The following is a 21,197-nucleotide window of genomic DNA, read 5'->3' as shown; positions in this document are numbered from 1 at the left end:
GCACAGGAGGTTTTCTCCGGCCCTGCTGGGCGGATTTGTTTAATTTTTTTTTTTTTTGCTGCACGCAGCTAGCACTTTGCGCTCGATCGCCGCTATCCGTCGCACCGTGCGCCCCCCCAGACCCCGTGCGCTGCCTGGCCAATCAGTACCAGGCAGCGCTGAGGGGTGGTTCGGGACTCCCAATGACGTCCCGACGTCAGTGATGTCGGTGACGTCATCCCGCCCCGTCGCCTTGGCGACGGGGGAAGCCCTCCAGGAAATCCCGTTCCCTGGGCTCGCTACATGATAAAATAAAAAAAAAAACTGCTGCGCTGCCTCCTGGCGGATTTTTTTATACCGCCAAGGGGGTTAATATATGTAGCATCGGTGGCAATAGCATGTATGGGGGCTTTGCTTTTAACCGCTAAAGTCAGCACAAAATGACAAAAAAATTATGCAAAATTACAAATCATTAGAATTACATACAAAATGAATTACGATTTCCCCTGAAATTTTGCATTAGGATTACGATGCGTAATTATGCATAGGTGTAATTTCTGCTTATCACTACAGGTCATCGTTGATCCCTAAGTGCATGATGCTGAGAAAATCAGCTAATCGTATCCCTTATTTTTTTTACAGATGGTGCCAGGAGTGACCAAAGTGTCAGATAGAAAAGATTGAGGATCATAGAGTGATAAAGTTCCTTTTTAAAGTATTGATTTTTTCTTTATTTTAGTATCTGGCACTGAGGTTTTCTATCAGGCAGAAGTATTTTCAACTCACCACTCCATTGTAGGGGATCCCAGCCTTGTAGTTGGCATCAGCATCAACAAAAGACACCTTGTTTATTACGTTGGACACACGAGTTGTACTAGTTGTAGATAACTCAATTCCTTCAAACAAAAACATGAAAAACTAGTGTGACAGAAGATATATGGTATGCACTCTTGTTTTTTTATCTGACCGAATAGGTTAATCTCACAATCTGGCTATTCAGCATCATTTTGTTCTTGTTAACAGTAATATTAAATCTTCTTCCCCAAATATTTTAATTAAAAAAAAAAAAAAAAAGACCAACATCATATTTTGAAACAGTTTATAAAGTTCACCAATATTCTCTTTTGCTCTTATCTTCTTTGGGTGATTGAAAGCAGGGCCGCCTTCTGAAATGTTGGAGCCCTTCACACATCATCAAGCCGGGGCCCCCCCATCCCTGGGCCCACCCACTGGTTGCTGTGCCCGCCCACTAGCCACCTCACCCCCATGTCCGTGCGCGAAGTGCGCCGCGGCAAAAAATGTGCATGGCTCCGACACTGAAGAAAGCGGCATGCACTGCATGATGCAGCAAAAAGTGGGCGTTGCCATGGCATGTTGTGAGTGGAGCCAAATACAGGCAAAATACAGGTAGTCCCTGGTTAAAAAAATGAGATAGGGATTTGTAGGTCCGTTCTTATCCTTTATCCGTTCTCTTTTGTCCCCCTCTTTTCTTCCTGTGCCTCTTTTGTCCACCTCTGTTCCCCCTGTCCCTCTTTTTTCCCCGTGTTACCTCTTGTCCCCTTTTGTCTCAGCTTGTCCCCCGGCCCAGTATAGGTAGCTAGGTATAGGTGGTGGCCCAGTACAGGTAGCCTGTAGCCAGTGCCCCAGTATAGAAAGTCCGCTGTAGTGGGCTTACTCATCTGCTCCCCACGTTCAAGCGCTGATGTCACTCTTCTCTCAATGCTGGAACGCGGTGTGCTGGTTAGTGTGCCACAGGCCCGCAGCCGGCACATGTGACTGTTCCAGCGCTTTGGGGGGCCCAGGGACCCAGAAGCACTGGGCCCCTCACTGCAGTGTCAGTTGTCCCCCCCCCCCCCCCTGATGGCTGCCCTGGATTGAAGTTTTTAGGGGTCTTGATGAGGGAGCCTGATACCCTTCTTTAATGTTCCAAAAGATTTCCATACTCCAGGTTCTTCACTACCTGACTGAAGTCTTTACCTTAGAGCTGTGACTTCCCTGTTAAAATACCTATGCCTTACATACTTACTGTATCTATAGTATTTAAACACGTGATGGGGCTGTCTCAGTGAATCTGATTCAATGCTAAACATCAGGATAGGATGTTTATTCACAGAGAGGAATGCAAGTAATGACAACTGTAAAGAGTGTGAAGAATTATCACCTGGACTTAGCTGTCCTTAAAGTGAACCACCGGACTAAAAATCTACTCAGTGGGACTGAAAAGGCTAAGTGTTTCTTTAACAGTTTCACAGCATCAGAACTTTATTTTTCTTATTCAAGCCTCATTTTTGCTTGCACAAAAGCTAAGCTCCTCCCCATCAAAGAAAACTGCCTGGGCATTTTCCCCCTGATACTGTGCAAAGCATGATGGGAGTTCGGATGCTGTTCTTGTTGCCTAGCAACTGGGAGCAGGGATCAGGACACAGGACAGTTGGAACGGTCTCATGCTCCCTGTCACCTCCTTTCATCCAAAAAGATGGCTGCCCTCATGAAATCACAAACATTTGCCTGTTCTTTTAAAACAGGGTGGGTAAGAGATTATAATACCTATCTATTTTAATAACATAACTCATGTAACTTAATGACAGTATGTTTGTTTAGGCTGAAGTTCCTCTTTAAAGGGGAACTTCAGCCTAAACAAACATACTGTCATTAAGTGACATTAGTTATGGTAATTAGAATAGATAGGTAATATAATCTCTTACCCACCCTGTTTTAAAAGAACAGGCAAATGTTTGTGATTCATGGGGGCTGCCATCTTTGTCATGGGGGCAGCTATCTTTTTGGTTGAAAGGAGGTGACAGGGAGCATGAGACACAGTTCCAACTGTCCTGTGTCCTGATTACCCCTCCCAGCTGCACACGCTAGGCTTCAAATGTCAAATTCAAAATGTAAAAAAAAAAAATTGTACCAAAACAGCAGAACGAGAACAACAACATCAGAAATCCCATCATTCTTTGCACAGCATCAGGGGAAAAATGCCCGGGCAGTTTTCTTCTGTGCAGCTAAAAATGAGGCTTGTATAAGAGAAACAAACTTCTGATGCTGTGAAACTGTTAAAGAAACACCAGGCCTTTTCAGTGCTGCTAAGTCGATTTTTAGTCTGGAGGTTCACTTTAAGCAGAGTGTTATTAGCTGCAATGTAAAATGGAGAATTCTGAGCTGTCTGCTTTATTTCCTAGTATTTTATGCAGACACCTTATACAGAGAAATACACTCGGCAGCCACACAGAGGGAGGAAGATAAAAACATCAAGCATATGTATACGTACACACACACACACGCACGCACGCACGCACGCACGCGCACACACACACACACACACACACACACACACACGCACGCATGCACGCACACGTGCAGACACGTGCAGACACACACACACAGTGACAAATACAGACACAGATTAACACACAGCCACTAGGGATGGTCGGAAAATTTACATGGAATTCCAATTTCCAAGTTTCTGATTAGAAATGGACTTACTGTGGCAGAAAGCCGTATGTGGAAATTGGAATTGTACAGAAAAACCACATTACTTGCAACTTGGACATTTTAGCCAAATCACACAACTCAGAAGCACTGGACCAGAATGCAGAACGGAAATCAGATTACTGCAGTTATTTTAGGACAATCTGAGAATGCAGAATTTTTCCGTCGAAATAAAAATGACCACTGCAAATTTTAAGCCAATCACAGAATGCTGCCTTTTTCTGCAGAAATCAGATTTTAGACCAATCAAAAGACTTCAGCAGCATTGGACCAATCAAAGACTTCAGAAGTTGACTTTGGTTTCTTATTGGAAATGTGCTTTCCGTATAATAGCGTACATCTGCAAAAAAGAGCGGATTCCGCATTTTATTTTTATTTTTACAATAAACTAACTTTATTGACAAAAAAAAAATGTACATGCGTCTGCAAATCGGAAAGACACCTGTAAACTGGAAATGTCAACGGAAATGGAAATGGCATTTATGACCATCCCTAACAGCCACTGTCACTCACTTGACTTTGCTGGCTGCCATACACAGGATCCTCCTGCAGGCTGACTGTACACTTTCTGGCAGAAGAGGTGGCAGGAGGGACAGAGCTGCATGCTGCCTGTGTGTGCCCCACCCCTCCCTATCTACTACATGTAAGAGGTGATACGATAACAATGTCACTGAGAAAACGTATAACAAAACATTAATAAGGGCAGGTTCATTAGTGAGTTAACTTTTTTAATGTGGATTAATGTTTTGTGACAAGTTTGTTAGTGAATTGTGGCCAATGTCCTCACTATTTAATTTTATAAAGACCAATAATTGGAGGTTCCCAGTAGGTAGCAAGGGGTCACCAAGTATAGATGTGGAAAACATCAATTTTCACTGTGAAGCACACTCTAGTGAGCCTTTAGAGGTTGTACATGAGCCCTTTGCCAGTTCAATAAGCAGATTATCCAACAAGTCGGAGGATCATGTGATCCAAGGCAAATCAACAATGGAGCAGTCTGATCAGGTGCAAATTCTACTTTCAACGGAGCAATCTAAGGAACACTATCAATTAAAACAACTTTCTTTTAATACGCTATATTAAGGTATACATCACCACTAGTGTTTTCCTTATTTTGATACACTATATTAAGGTACACATTACCCCTAGTGCTAGGGGCATTTTATTTATTCACCCAGTTCTCTCTCCCTGCTTAAAAATCATGCTTCATTCCTCACACAGCTCACAAATCTACTTTCCTGTATTGCAGCATGCATGAGACATGAAGAGGCCGATCTGAGGAGGTAACAGGTAACTAGATGTGCTGTAATATTTCTGTAATGTAACTAGCAGGGAGATGTGTATACACTATTCATGACTGACTGGCTTACTTGTGAGTTTTCACTCCAGGCTGCATCTACTTTGCAGGCTGCTATGTGGTGCCATGCTGAGAGGGAGAGATGCTGTTTACAAAGGCATTATTATGATCTTTTATCAGTCAGAGAAGCAAAGATAATAAACACACATTGCTGGAATCTTTAAACTCCATCTACACCATGCAATTTTCTGTGCGATTCAATTTGATAAATCGATTTGATTCCATCCAACATGTCCGATCAGGATTCGATTTGATTAAATTCGATAGTGTGGTCAAATGTCATTGCAAAACAATGGCAAACCAATCACACTACCGATTGAATCGAATCCCGATTGGACATGTCAGAGTGAATCGAATTGATGAATCGAAACAAATCGCACAAAAAAATTGTATGGTGTAGATAAGGCTTTAGCCCCTTACCACCATCTGAATAGGATTCTTTCAGCAGGTGATCATTAAACTATACACTGAGGAGTTCATAGCAACCCCCCTGTGCAGGAACATGGTCTAGCCCTGCAGAGCCAGACACTTTTATATCTAAAACTGACAGAGGATTTTACAGAGAGGCAAAGCTGTGTGAGGAAGGAAATTGCTCCTAATACTTGTGGTAATGTGTGCCCTAACATACAGCATTAAAAAAATAAAACAGTTGTTTTAAAGTATTCCTTTAATATTAAACATAAATAAAATTGATGTATAGGTTACAAAAGTTCTGAAGATTAGAAGTGTTTATTATCTACTACAAATTCTATACAAAGTTCAATAGTTCAGTAAAAGTTACCTGTCCCCTCCTCCGTTACGGAGGCTGTTCCTCGTAGCTCCTTCTCAAATTTCTTACTGCTCAGTGTAAAGTTTTCAGCCTCTACATCTATTGTATGACATCCTGACTTATCCAACTGACGAGGAAAAACAAAGTTATTAAACTGGAGCTCCAGTGACATGTAGCAGAATGCAGTTGATTATTCGGGATGTCCACTTTTACATTAAATATCCATGTTTCAGCATCTTTAACACTGCCTTTACCTACATATTGCAGTCTATTGGTATGTACTAGCTCCGCCCCCACGTTATGTTTAGCCTAGGCTATTTACTATGCTAAATTTTCCTCCCGAAAAATTCTGGGAGACGATCTGTTATTACTGTTGGCTTCAAAAGAGACAGTAAACAAACCTTTGTATGTAGAAGGAGGCACTCCACAGTCTGGAACTTGTGTTCTCGTTTATTGGCAATGTCTTCACACTACATGTTTCAGACATCGCCCTTCAACAGGTGACACCCGAAACATGTAATGTGCAGACATTGGCTATCATTCATGAACAGGCTGTCGGTAAAAAGAATCTGTGCGGGAAAACACCGCTGGCGGATTTTTAGACTTCTGGGTGGGCATTCATAAAAAAGTATCCATGTGCGGAAGCAGTGCAGAGATTCCCCAAACTAGGCAGGCAGTAGGCTGCGGAGACACGGAAGCTGCCGAGTTGATACATTTCTCCGTGTTCCGCTCTGCTGCAGCTGCCTGGGAGGTCTGTGTGTCTCCATTCACTTGCATTGGTATCGCCACATCAGAGGGAGCGGAACTTCCCGACCTCACACCGCTTGCGGTGATCTTCATGAATGAACATTTTGCTACATTTGTTCCGATAATCACCGCACAAGGCGGTGATTTATCACTCTGCTCGGTAGTGTCATTTTTGCATGCGGAAAGAGCCTTTATGAATGTTGCTTATGCTGAGTGGTCGGTAAAGTCAGCTGTTTTAAGCATTTCCACATGCGGAAATGCTTTATGAATGATAGCCATTGCCGATAAACAAGAATGCAAGTTCCAGCCTGTGGATTGCCTACTTCTACATACAATTGAGTCACGTTGGGGAGCAAGGGTGGTGAACCTGCTTGGAGGAGTGCATTGGCATTGAAGCTCTCCCAGGAAGGATAGAGCAGAAACAGGAGATCACAACCTATTCTCAAATAGAGTAAACAAACATTCCACTGTAATGCACTTGTTGGCAGTAAAAATGCCACCACTAGTGATTAGTGTTGGGCGAACATCTAGATGTTCGGGTTCGGGCCGAACAGGCCGAACATGGCCGCGATGTTCGGGTGTTCGACCCGAACTCCGAACATAATGGAAGTCAATGGGGACCCGAACTTTTGTGGTTTGTAAAGCCTCCTTACATGCTACATACCCCAAATTTACAGGGTATGTGCACCTTGGGAGTGGGTACAAGAGGAAAAAAAATTTAGCAAAAAGAGCTTATAGTTTTTGAGAAAATCGATTTTAAAGTTTCAAAGGGAAAACTGTCTTTTAAATGCGGGAAATGTCTGTTTTCTTTGCACAGGTAACATGCTTTTTGTCGGCATGCAGTCATAAATGTAATACATATAAGAGGTTCCAGGAAAAGGGACCGGTAATGCTAACCCAGCAGCAGCACACGTGATGGAACAGGAGGAGGGTGGCGCAGGAGGAGAAGGCCACGCTTTGAGACACAACAACCCAGGCCTTGCATGAGGACAAGAAGCGTGCGGATAGCATGCTTTGTACCACCATGCAGTCATAAATGTAATAAAGATAAGTGGTTCAATAAACAGGGACCACGCGGCAACGCTAACCCAGCAGCAGCACACGTGATGGAACAGGAGGAGGCGCAGGAGGAGAAGGCCACGCTTTGTGAGACACAACAACCCAGGCCTTGCATGAGGACAAAAAGCGTGCGGATAGCATGCTTTGTACCGCCATGTAGTCATAAATGTAATAAAGATAAGAGGTTCAATAAACAGGGACCACGCGGCAACGCTAACCCAGCAGCAGCAGCAGCACACGTGATGGAACAGGAGGAGGCGCAGGAGGAGAAGGCCACGCTTTGTGAGACACAACAACCCAGGCCTTGCATGAGGACAAAAAGCGTGCGGATAGCATGCTTTGTACCGCCATGTAGTCATAAATGTAATAAAGATAAGAGGTTCCATAAACAGGGACCGGCAACGGTAACCCAGCAGCAGCAGCAGCAGCAGCAGCACACGTGATGGAACAGGAGGAGGCGCAGGAGGAGAAGGCCACGCTTTGTGAGACACAACAACCCAGGCCTTGCATGAGGACAAAAAGCGTGCGGATAGCATGCTTTGTACCGCCATGTAGTCATAAATGTAATAAAGATAAGAGGTTCCATAAACAGGGACCGGCAACGGTAACCCAGCAGCAGCAGCAGCAGCAGCAGCACACGTGATGGAACAGGAGGAGGCGCAGGAGGAGAAGGCCACGCTTTGTGAGACACAACAACCCAGGCCTTGCATGAGGACAAAAAGCGTGCGGATAGCATGCTTTGTACCGCCATGTAGTCATAAATGTAATAAAGATAAGAGGTTCCATAAACAGGGACCGGCAACGGTAACCCAGCAGCAGCAGCAGCAGCACACGTGATGGAACAGGAGGAGGCGCAGGAGGAGAAGGCCACGCTTTGTGAGACACAACAACCCAGGCCTTGCATGAGGACAAAAAGCGTGCGGATATAGCAGCAATGCTTTTTGCCGCCATGCAGTCATAAATGTAATACAGATGAGAGGTTCAATAAACAGGGACCGGAAACGCTAAACCATCCCAGATGTTCATCGGTCATGTTACTTGGTTGGGGTCCAGGAGTGTTGCGTAGTCGTTTCCAATCCAGGATTGATTCATTTTAATTTGAGTCAGACGGTCTGCATTTTCTGTGGAGAGGCGGATACGCCGATCTGTGATGATGCCTCCGGCAGCACTGAAACAGCGTTCCGACATAACGCTGGCTGCCGGGCAAGCCAGCACCTCTATTGCGTACATTGCCAGTTCGTGCCAGGTGTCTAGCTTCATGCCCGGTTTCAGGTCCAGCGGTGCCAGCCACAAATCCGTCTGTTCCTTTATTCCCCTCCAAATTTCCTCCCCTGTGTGCTGCTTATCCCCAAGGCAGATCAGCTTCAGCAACGCTTGCTGACGCATGCCAACAGCTGTGCTGCACTGCTTCCACGATCCTACTGCTGCTGGTGCTGGGTTAGCATTTCCGGATGAGGTACAGCTTTGAGATGCGTTGGAGGAGAAGGAGTCAGAGAGGTAGGTGCTGCTGTTGTTATCCAGCTGTTTGCGGCGTGGGCAACACCCGCGCCGTAGCAGGTGAGGAATCGCTGCCAGGCTCCACAAGGTTCACCCAGTGCGCGGTAAGGGAGATGTATCGACCCTGGCCGAACGCACTCGTCCAGGTGTCAGTGGTGAGGTGAACCTTGCAGGCAACGGCATTCTTCAAGCTTCGGGTTATTTAGCTGACCACGTGCTCATGCAACTCAGGCACTGCAGAGCGCGCAAAGTGGTAGCGGCTGGGAACCACGTAACGTGGGATGGCCACTGACATCATGCCCTTGAAGCTGTTTGTCTCCACCACTCGATATGGCAGCATTTCGCAGGCCAGAAGCTTGGCTATGCTGGCTGGCTGTTACTGCCACGGCCCGGGGGTCATTTGCTGGCAATTTCCTCTTGTGCTCAAACATCTCAGAGACAGACAACTCAACCGTAGCGCTGCACACCGAAGGGCTGTTGGTTGTTGTGTTTGATGAACACTGGGAGACCTCAAGAGCACTAGTCCGGAAAGTGACAGTGTCAGCATCGTCTGATGTTTGTGAATGTTGTGAACCACGCAATGGCTGGGCTACTGCTGCTGCTGAGGCGGGTCTGGTGGTGAGTCTGGTGAACCAAAGGGAGGCAGTGTTGCTGGTGGTACCCTGTCCTGCCGCGTTTGCCCACAGAGTGGGATGTTTGGATAGAATGTGGCGGCTCATGCTGGTGGTGGAGAGGTTGTTAATACTTTTCCCCCTGCTCAGGCGGGTCTTGCACACCTTGCAAATCGCCATGGTAACATCCTCAGTGCAGTCTTCAAAGAAAGCCCAGACTTTAACTGGCTGAGGACTCGGACCTCGTGCGTGATGTGCTGGTGCTGCTTAACCCACTGCTGGACGCTTGAGAGGTCATCCAAGTAATTATCTGGTCCTGTTCTTTTGGATCTGTGAGGGTTGTTGTCCTGGACAACATGGGCAGTATTGAGTGGGTTTTCTTGGGTGCTCCCCTGTGGCCTGTACGTGAACCGTCAGGGGAAACACCTCTTCCCTTGCCCCTCCCTCTTTCACCGGATTTCTTCCTCATTTCACTTATCCTTAAAGTACACGCTGACTGGCAGCAGTACAGTGGCAGTACAGAAATGCTATACAGTGGTGGGTGAGCGGTGTACCACTATTGTCAGCAGTGACACAGAGCACAATGCTATACAGTGGCGGGTGAGCGGTGTACTACTGTTCCCAGCAGACACAGAGTGGAAGTAAACACAATGCTATATAGTGTGGCTGAGCCGTGTACACAGAGTGGCATTAAACACAATGCTATATAGTCTGCTATATAGTCACCCCGAACAGGGTGATGTTCTGCAGAACCCAAACAGTGGCAAACACTGTTCGCCCAACACTACTGGGAGGGAACGCAGATTTTAGTACCTAAACACACGATACAACATGTTTTCCGGGGTCGGACTCTGAGGCACATACAGATGGTCCCGATCATCATCCTCATCATACAACTCTTCTCCTGAGTCTGACCCACCCACCACCTCTGCCACCCCAACATCCCCAGACACAGACCCCTCATCGTCCTCAACATTAACTTGGGATGCTGGCCTGAGCCAGACCTCCTCCTCCACATCAGGCCCCATCATCTCCTCAATGGCAGCCCTCATTAATCGCTCTGGCGACGGACTGATGGACACAACGTTCTCCTCCGGGGAGGGCTGCTGCTGACCACTGGCTGCTGGGGTGGATGTTATAGCTTGCGTGGGGCGTTGGCTGTTGCTGTTGTTGGGAGTGCTGCTCACAGCGGAGGTCTCTGGGGAACTCATGTTGAGCTCATATAGTGGTTGACGGTGAGTGGAGTATTACTGATCCCAGCAATATACACACTGACTGGCAGAGTACGCAATGCTATATAGTGTGGCTGAGCGGTGTACACAGAGTGGCAGTAAACACAATGCTATATAGTCTGGCTGAGCGAGCGGTGTACTACTGTTCCCAGCAGAATCAGAGTGGCAGTAAACAATGGTATATAGTCTGGCTGAGCGGTGTACACAGAGTGTCAGTAAACAATGGTATATAGTCTGGCTGAGCGAGCGGTGTACTACTGTTCCCAGCAGAATCAGAGTGGCAGTAAACAATGGTATATAGTCTGGCTGAGCGGTGTACACAGAGTGTCAGTAAACAATGGTATATAGTCTGGCTGAGCGGTGTACACACAATGCTATATAGTCTGCTATATAGTGTCAGTAAACAATGGTATATAGTCTGGCTGAGCGAGCGGTGTACTACTGTTCCCAGCAGAATCAGAGTGGCAGTAAACAATGGTATATAGTCTGGCTGAGCGGTGTACACAGAGTTTCAGTAAACAATGGTATATAGTCTGGCTGAGCGGTGTACACAGAGTGTCAGTAAACAATGGTATATAGTCTGGCTGAGCGGTGTACACAGAGTGGCAGTAAACACAATGCTATATAGTCTGGCTGAGCGAGCGGTGTACTACTGTTCCCAGCAGAATCAGAGTGGCAGTAAACAATGGTATATAGTCTGGCTGAGCGGTGTACACAGAGTGTCAGTAAACAATGGTATATAGTCTGGCTGAGCGGTGTACACAGAGTGTCAGTAAACAATGGTATATAGTCTGGCTGAGCGGTGTACACAGAGTGGCAGTAAACACAATGCTATATACTCTGGCTGAGCGAGCGGTGTACTACTGTTCCCAGCAGACACAGAACAGTAAACAGAATGCTATATAGTGTGGCTGAGCGAGCGGTGTACCACTATTCCCAGCAGACACAGAACAGTAAACAGAATGCTATATAGTGTGGCTGAGCGAGCGGTGTACCACTATTCCCAGCAGACACAGAACAGTAAACAGAATGCTATATAGTGTGGCTGAGCGAGCGGTGTACCACTATTCCAAACAGACACAGAACAGTGAACAGAATGCTATATAGTGTGGCTGAGCGAGCGGTGTACCACTATTCCCAGCAGACACAGAGTGGCAGTAAACAGAATGCTATATAGTGTGGCTGAGCGAGGTACACAGAGTGGCAGTAAACAGAATGCTATATAGTGTGGCTGAGCAAGCGGTGTACTACTATTCCCAGCAGACACAGAGTGGCAGTAAACAGAATGCTATATAGTGTGGCTGAGCGAGGTACACAGAGTGGCAGTAAACAGAATGCTATATAGTGTGGCTGAGCAAGCGGTGTACTACTGTTCCCAGCAGTGACACAATGACAGGGGGGACCCTGGCTAGCGTGGCTGGAGCGCGAACTACCCTGCCTGCCTACCCAAAGCTAAACCCACAGACAAATGGCGGAGATATGACGTGGTTCGGGTATTTATTTACCCGAACCACGTGACCGTTCGGCCAATCAGAGCGCGTTCGGGTCCGAACCACGTGACCCGTTCGGCCAATCACAGCGCTAGCCGAACGTTCGGGGAACGTTCGGCCATGCGCTCTTAGTTCGGCCATGTGGCCGAACGGTTTGGCCGAGCACCGTCAGGTGTTCGGCCGAACTCGAACATCACCCGAACAGGGTGATGTTCTGCAGAACCCGAACAGTGGCGAACACTGTTCGCCCAACACTACTAGTGATACATTTCAGAATGTGAATCAGGGAGAGGAAATATTATGCAGTAAGCCAACAGTTACTAGATAATGTATAAATCAATATTGTAAAAAAATAAGCAATTTTATTAATTGAGTTATATTCCATAAAAGGTCCACTTTAATTGGCAGATATCATAATGCTGCAGATCTTACAGTGGATGACACTTATTATGAAAGAACCCGTCTACTCAGAACTGATATTGCAACTTTTTCTAAATATCTCAGTTTTAATTAATCCAGGCCAGTGCTGCTCGGATACCCTTTTCAAAATCCGAATTGAATTCGGATCCGGATACCCAGATATCCGGATCCGAATCGGATATCCGAATCCGAACTTTTGGGTAACCGAGTAGAATCGGATATCCAAACCCAATATCCGGGATATCCAGTCAGATTCGGATATCCGGATAGAAAACCGGAAGTGGCCTTTAAAATGCTTCCAAAACGTGGCCTTTAAAATGCTTCTCTCTCTCTTCTCTCTCTCTCTCTTCTCTCTTCTCTCTCGGACTGCATGAATCCAAAAGGGATTTTAGCCATTGAAGGCCTCTGCTCGGATATCCTAATTAACTATCCACCCGGATTTTGGATTTTCACATGGAAATCCGACTTTACTCGGATAGTGCTATTCGGACTTACACAGATATCTGGAATCCAATCCAAAGTTCGGATAGTGGAAAACGTTTGGATTATCTGGGTGGTTCGGATACCCGAATATTGGATGAGCACCACTGAGGTCTACATTTGTTATCAAGTAATCTATGTCGAACCCTGCTGAAACCTTAATTATTCCCAATGCACACCAGGGACCTAAGTATGTTCAACTATAGTACAGCAGAGCAGTGGTATGGCTACAGAGCCATGGGCCCCAGTACACATTGTTTACTCTGCCCTCTTTCTCCCAGCATTGAATGTATAATAGTCACATGATATATAGATCATGAAAACCAGCTTCCGAAAGGACAGCCACTGTGTAAGTCCTGGGACAGGCTAGAATGATTTCAGCTGCGCTTTGGGATAGCTGGCAATCCCAAAAAGCACTATGCTGATGAAAACGCATGCAGGTGAACTCACAGGACTGATTGCGATTTAGATCAATTGCAATTGTGGGTCCTGAATTATTTTCGGAGCAATTTCACTCCAGAATCAAAATCATTTTTATTGGCCAAGCACGACTGGGTCGTGCCCGGGAATTGATTTTAGGTAAATGTGTAGCTCAGATCAGAGTAGAGTAAAAGATGAATGAGAAATAAATTAGATAAAAATAAAACAAAAACATGATAAAAACAACAAACAACAGTATGGTGCATTACAGCAATGTTTCACTAGACTGTCTGTCAGTAACACATGCTTTTGGCTATGGCCTGAGGGAGGGGGGGGGGAGGGGGAATCTGAAGGGGGAGGGTATGAAGTGAGTTCAAGACCAATGTTGGTAAACCTTGGTTGAGAGGAGATGTCACCCAGCCTGACAACTTGGGACCTGTTGGATTGGAAGTCAGTGATCCATAGGCATAGGCTGAGATGGACCTCAAGTGTTGCAAGATTGTTCTGTAGTATGCAAGGGCAGATGGTATTAAAGGCCAGGCTGAAGTAGTAGGATCCTAGCGTTTGAGTCTGATTTATCCTGGCGGTTGCAGATGATCTCCAGGCAGATGTTAATGGCATCATTGGTAGACCTGTTTGCTCTGTGCGCAAGCTGGAAGGGGTTCAGTAGGGGCAGAGTAGAGTGCTTCAGATGGGACAGGACCACTTCTTCAAAGGTCTTCATGATGACAGATGTAAGGGCCATGGGCTTATAGATGTTAAGGTCAGAGACTCCCTGCTTTCATGGACAAGGATGATGGTGGACCTCTTGAAGCCCATGTAAACTTTGCCCTCCTGAAGGGATCTGATGTAGATGGATGTGAGGATGGCAGCAAGCTGCTATGAAAAGATTTTCAGGCAGGTTTGTGATACGCTGTCAGGGCCAGAGGCATTCCTGGTGTTCAACCTTGACAGGTGGCACATAACATTGGCCTCAGACACAGCTGGAGGGGGTGAGCTCAGACCTGGGACATTAGCCTCAGTGGCCGAGGGGGAGTGAGGGGGTCGGATAACACCAAAAGACCTGCTGGTGTCGTCTGGTTCTTGAATATGCAGAAGAAATTACTGAGATTCTTTGCAAGTTCCACGCTAGGTATTGCATGTTGGGGGGCCTTATAGTTAGTGGCAGCTTTGAGCCCTATCCAAAAAGCTCATGGGTCATTTGAGCAAAGGTTGTGTCTCATCTCATGCTCTCAGTGTGTACCTTTCTGGTGGCTCTCAGTTCAAAGTTAAAGGGACACTTAAGTCAAACAAAAAAAACAATGAGTTTTACTCACCTAGGGCTTCCAATAGCCCCCTGCAGCTGCCCGGTGCCCTCGCCGTCTCCCTCCGATCCTCCTGGCCCCGCCGGCAGCCACTTCCTGTTTTGGTGACAGGAGCTGACAGGCTGGGGACGCGAGTGATTCTTCGCGTTCCCAGACACATTAGCACCCACTATGCTGCTATATGGTATATGATATATGCTATGGCAGCATAGATGGCGCTATTGTGGCCAGGAACGCGAAGAATCACTCGCATCCCCAGCCTGTCAGCTCCTGTCCCTGAAACAGGAAGTGGCTGCCAGCGGGGCCAGGAGGATCGGAGGGAGACGGCGAGGGCACCGGACAGCTGCCGGGGGCTATTGGAAGCCCCAGGTGAGTAAAACTCATTTTTTTTTTGACTTAAGTGTCCCTTTAAGCTTGTTTCTTGCTGTTCTATAGTCCACCTGATTGTCGAACTTGTGTGCCATCTCTTTGCACCTCTATCCTTTGCATTGGTGCTGAAAAATTGCTTTTGAATAGCTTTTTTAAAAGTGACTTTACAACAACTTTTTAGGACAATTTATGCTGTTTTAAATAATGTTTTAACTACTTGTCAGGTCTGCTGAGGTGAGTATGTATGTATTCGCCACCCGGTATGTTGAGCGTAGGGTGAGCCTAATGACAGCTCACCCTGCTAGCTTTGAATTCTGCTGAGAGCTACTATGCAGCTTTTTTCAGCATTGCAATTGGAGGTTGCTTGGGTTAATTATCAGACCCCAGAGTGCTAAAAGGATAAGATTAGTAAGAAATGAATCCTTTTTTTTCACAATGAGCTACAGTTCAGTTGCAGTCACCAGAGTCTCCTGGTTGGGGAGAGGCAGGAACTTACGGTTATTAATATTTAGTATTTATATAGCACTGGCATCTTTTGTGGTGGGGCTTTTACAATGTACATATATAGTCTTGTCCTTTACTGTCCGTTAGAAGGGCTCACCATTTAATCCCTACTATAGTCATATAGTATGTCAATCCATCGTAATCTAGGGCCAATTTAGGGGTCAGCCAATTAACTTATCTATATGTTTCTAGGATTTGGAAAGGAAACTGGAGTACCTGGAGGAACCCAGAGAGACAAACTCCTTGCAGATAATGCCCTAGCTGGGAATCGAACCCAGGGACCCAGGGCTGCAAGGTAAGAGTGCTGTTCACTAAGCCACCGTGCCACCCTACTATGCCACCATGCTGCCCTAACTGGCTAAGTCTGCTAAGAAAGGTCAAAGCAACATGGGCAAGAATTAAAAAGTCTTACAAGACACTTTAAGTCAAGCACAGCTATGTGCCTGTGTGGTTAGGGGTATGCGTGTGTGTGGCGGGGTGGAGGGCTGGGAGGGAGGGTATTTACCATGTTCATAAATAAGTGTCCTATCTGGTCACCTTGATTTGTTGTGCTTATCTGCTTGTAATCACATTTTAGTGAGTTGTACATGAAACCGGGGGAGGGTTCAAATACAAGCACAATTAGAAGCAGTACAACAGATCTCCTTATTCCTTCTAGCGAAGCAGGAGACAAACTTGTAAAAACAATGCACTCGGCTCAGCTTGTTCAGTAAGCCAGCACCTATGCAGCAGGAGACCTTAGGCAAGGCAAGTCTCCCTAACACTGCTACTGCCTATAGAGCGCGTCCTAGTGGCTGCAGCTCTGGCGCTTTGAGTCCGCCAGGAGAAAAGCGCTATATAAGTGTTTGTCTTTGTCTTTTTTGTCTTTAATACCAGGGAAAAAAAGCTAGTAAAAGCTCTCTTTTACATCAGTTTTAGAATGGGGATAAATTACAAATGCAAACTTGTGACAAGTTTTATTTACAGTTGCCTTGGAGCTCCTGGACCAGCCTGACTGGCTCCTCAGTTCAGTACCAATTTATCCAACCATTAAAGTGGACCCAAATGAAAAATACAAGATTTCAGAAATAAAATCTATTTTCTAACTTACAATAATAAATAGCAGCCTTTTTTTCAGATGCATGATGACAATTATAAAATATTTTACATTTATTAGAGGAATCCCTCCCTTCCTTTCATGTTGCCGGGACAGAATCCGGCAGACTGGTGGAGAAGATAAATAACAAAATACAGGCTGCTACTGATGATGTCACAGGGGAGGTAATCTCAGCTTGTGTGAGATTTCACATAGACGACGCCCCTGTGAGGGAGGGTAGCTGATGACAAACACACCCATGATCTAAAACCTCCTACTAAGCTCAGAAGTAATGGCTGCCACCTGTATAACCCTAGTTATGAAAAGAGAAGGGTGAAAAGCATGCACTGAAATGCTCATAGGCTTAAAGGAGTGTTGATTTATCTTTGTATGTGTCAGAGTGGTGCAATTAAATATTTTTAATAAAAAAAATGTTTGCTTTGGGCCCGCTTTAATGTAATTGCCAAAATGTTGATCTCACCTCTCCTGTGAATTTGGCACAGACTTCTGCAATGTCCTTTTCCAGACGTCTCCTACTCCAAGTATTTCTAGGTCTTCGACACACACTGACTGTATAGTTGCCTTGAACTGGCTTCCCATAAGTGTATCTAAAAGAACATTTGATTGAAAGCATATTAATGAAAGCTACACTTTATTGGGACACTATTAAAACAAAATTCATTATTAGGACAAGTCCATGGAAAGAGATGTTAGTCCTTATACATTTTTTGCTTTTCTCCTAGCTTTACTCCAAGGAGATAATTTTATAGCTTTTTTTTTAAGACAAATTTTCAGCACTCTGCGATTAATAAGTACCAAAAGTAATTGCAAAGGTATTGCCAAAATTATTCTGAGTACAGTAAAACCCCCTTTATCTAGCACCAAAGGGGATCGGCTGATGCCGGATTGGTGTGGTTTCTGGTTGCTTGAGAGTCAAGTTTAAAAAAAAAGGCCCAGTTAAAAAAAAACTTTACCCACACTGTTCACTTACTATAAACTCTCTATTAATGGACCAGTATCATGAAAAAGTAGGCAGTTAAAATCTGACAGAACCGACAGGTTTTGGGCCAGTCCATCTCCTCATGGTAGAGTCTCAGGGTTTTCTTTGTTTTCAACAGCATTTCCTGAACAGCAGTTTAACTGCCAAAATAGTAAGATACCAGGCAGCCTCCCTACTCACTTGCACACTATTTTGTCAGTTAGACTTTGCAACTGCTGTTCAAGAAATGCTATTGAAAACAAACAAAACCCTGTGGGGGACATTTATCAAGAGTGTCTGAGACAAAATATTGGTAGTTTTTTAGAAATCCATGCAGAACTGTCTCAGACATCTTAAGAAATCACTAAATAGTTCAATTTCATTCTTAAACTGTGAGGAATAGATGGAGTTGGGAAGGTCTCTCAGACAGTGCAGTGTGTGAGGGAAATAGCTGTTGCCAAGGTAACCAATACATCTGCTGTATTGCATCAATGCCCAGCACTGGAAGGGTTAAGCACAGAACAGCTTCACAGGACACCTGGCAGCAGGGAGGGGAGGAGCACTTCACAAATCATGTCTAGCCTGCACTGCTGCACTATCTGGAGAACTGCTATGAAGCACTTCTTAACCTCCTTAGCGGTAACCCCGTGTGTGACACGGGGTAAGCCGCCGGAGGGTGCCGCTCAGGCCCTGCTGGGCCGATTTAAATAATTTTTTTTTGCTTGACGCAGCTAGCACTTTGCTAGCTGCGCCAGCACCCCGATCGCCGCCGCCGCGCGCCCGATCGCCGCTATCCGGTGCAGCGCGCGGCCCCCCCCACAGACCCCTGCGCTGCCTGGCCAATCAGTGCCAGGCAGCGCCAAGGGGTGGATCTGGTCTCCCAATGACGTCCCGACGTCGCTGACGTCGGTGACGTCATCCCGCCCCGTCGTTCTTTGAACGGGATTTCCTGATCGCCTATCGCCGGAGGCGATCGGCGGGGCTGGGGGGATGCCGCTGAGCAGCGGCTATCATGTAGCGAGCCCTGGGCTCGCTACATGATTTAAAATTTTTTTTTAAAAAAAACTGCTGCGCTGCCCCCTGGCGGTATTTTTCATACCGCCAAGGGGGTTAATCTGCAGCAGTTTAGGAATGAATTTGCACTTTTCTTAACTGTAGTGCAGCTCTAGAAACCCACGCTAAGCTGCCGCTATTATGTCGGATTTGAGAAGTTTCTTACTAACATGCAGAACAGTTCCTAAAGGACAGACTTAACTTAATGTGACAGAGGTCTATTACTGTATAAAGAGGTGTAAAAGTAGATTTATGCCTCCTGAAAGGCCAGGACTCTGGTTGCTTGAGACTTCTGGTTAACGATAACGAGTTCTGGATACCGGGGATTTTACTGTATTTTCTTGCTTGCTGGTGGCATAAAAGGCATTTACTGATAAGATATGAAAATATTACCTAGGAGAAATTTTTACTCCGACGCACATGCAATTAACTTTTTTTGGCTTGAGTTTTCTCCTGAGTGATATTTTCAAACATCCCAATAAAATGCCTTTTAAATTACCAGCAAGTAAGAAAATACGTAGAATAGCCTTGGTAGTACTCTTCCACATTTTTTGGTACTCTTCAATTGCAGAGTGCGGAAAAGTTATTCTAAATAGAAAATGAAAAATTATCTCGTAGGATTTTCAGGAGAAAAAGTTAACTGCATATGTGTCTACTGGTGAAAAGGCCACGTATCGTTTGGGTGCAGGAAGAAGCCAGAATACATTTTTCCCTGCTGTAGGTAATTTCAGGGGAATATATATAAAAAATAAATTAAATTAAAAAAAAAAAGATATTGCCGTAACGATTGCCTAATTTCTTCCTTTTTGTGCACACAATTCGGGATCCAGCTATTGCCGGTACCTGAATTACACAGTGAGAACCGTTATAGCCATAATTAACATTACGACTTATGGTGACGCCCAAATTCAGCACAGTGCATGTGCAGATGAAGAGATGGTGCCAAAAATTACCTGATTTGGAAAATGTAAGTGAAAAAGTGAATTGAATTAGAGCCATTGCATGCAAGGTCAAAAAGAAAAACCAGCGGCCCTCATTTAATTCTTTTTTTTTTCCAGCATTTTCCAATTGAAAAAGTACCAAAAAGTCATATAAAACTACTATCCAAATAATTTTGAGTATTTTTTTTTCTTGCTGCCGACTTAAAAGGCATTTTATTTACAAGTTTTGAAACTATCACCTAGGAGAAAACTCAGGAGAAAATGTGAATTGCATCTGGGCCCGTCTCATAAAATGCCACCAGCAAGCAAGAAAATGCTCAAAATAATTGTAATAGTACCTTTTTCACCAAGGTACTTTTTCAATTGGAAAATGCTTAAAGGGAACCTGAACCGTGTAAAATTATATGAAATAAACACATGATGTACGTGCAAATGAATATTACATACTTACCTCGTCGTCAGTTCCTCTCAGAAGCTCACCAATGAATTACATTAATTAGAAGGATGACGAGAGAGCTCAACTGACAGCCGGTGTGACCAAAAATAAATAATTGGGTTCATTCACTATCACTACAGCTCCCCTTACTGCACGCTTAACAGGCCTTATTAGAGTTAACATGCCTTGTCAGGGTTAACATGTCTTATCACAGTTAGCGTGCCTTATCCGAGTTGGCATGCCTTATCAGAGTAGCATAGCGAGCAGTATGAACTTATGCCTGATAATTGCCAATGATGAGAGCTCCACTCGTGCTGCCCTGAGCCCCTTCTGGTCCAATCACTTTAAAGGACATTATCCCCGCACTTTGATTGGCCCAATAGGCTTCCTGTCAAGTTTCCTATCAAGTGACAGGCAGCCTATTGGGCAATCAATGTGCAGGCATAATGTCCTTTAAAGTGATTGCACCCGCAGGGGCTCAGGGCAGGACAAGTGGAGCTCTCGCCATTGCCAATTAGCAGGCATGCGTCTGTAGCGCTCGCTATGCTACTCTGATAAGGCACGGTAACTCTGATAAGGCACATTAACTCTGATAAGGCATGTTACCTCTGACAAGGCACGTAAGCGTGCAGTAAGGGGAGCTATAGTGATAGTGAATCAACCCCATTGTGTTCAGTCACATTGAATATAGAGTGGGATGTGAAAGTTTGAGCAACCTTGTTAATCGTCATGATTTTCCTGTATAAATCGTTAATTGTTACGATAAAAAATGTCAGTTAAATATATCATATAGGAGACACACGCAGTGATATTTGAGAAGTGAAATTAAGTTTATTGGATTTACAGAAAGTGTGCAATAATTGTTTAAACAAAATTAGGCAGGTGCATAAATTTGGGCACCACAACAAAGAAATTAAATCAATATTCAGTATATCCACCTTTTGCAGAAATTACAGCCTCTAAACACTTCCTGTAGGTTCCAA

The 21,197-nt window shown here is 45.1% G+C and overlaps 1 protein-coding gene across 1 annotated transcript in view; it reads right to left on the bottom strand.

The window, feature by feature from the left end:
* Positions 1-21,197, bottom strand: part of LOC137535246 (alpha-2-macroglobulin-like) — a 151,568-nt gene that overhangs the window by 101,983 nt on the left and 28,388 nt on the right. The window contains exons 8-10 of the mRNA XM_068257060.1: positions 17,287-17,413; positions 5,610-5,724; positions 766-875 (exon numbers count right to left, since the gene is read on the bottom strand). Coding sequence (XP_068113161.1) covers positions 766-875; positions 5,610-5,724; positions 17,287-17,413 — 352 coding nt within the window. The remainder of the gene's footprint in view (positions 1-765; positions 876-5,609; positions 5,725-17,286; positions 17,414-21,197) is intronic.

Source organism: Hyperolius riggenbachi, chromosome 10 (genome assembly GCF_040937935.1).
Source record: "Hyperolius riggenbachi isolate aHypRig1 chromosome 10, aHypRig1.pri, whole genome shotgun sequence".
Lineage (NCBI taxonomy): Eukaryota > Metazoa > Chordata > Amphibia > Anura > Hyperoliidae > Hyperolius > Hyperolius riggenbachi.
This window is presented reverse-complemented; position numbering and strand designations above follow the sequence as displayed.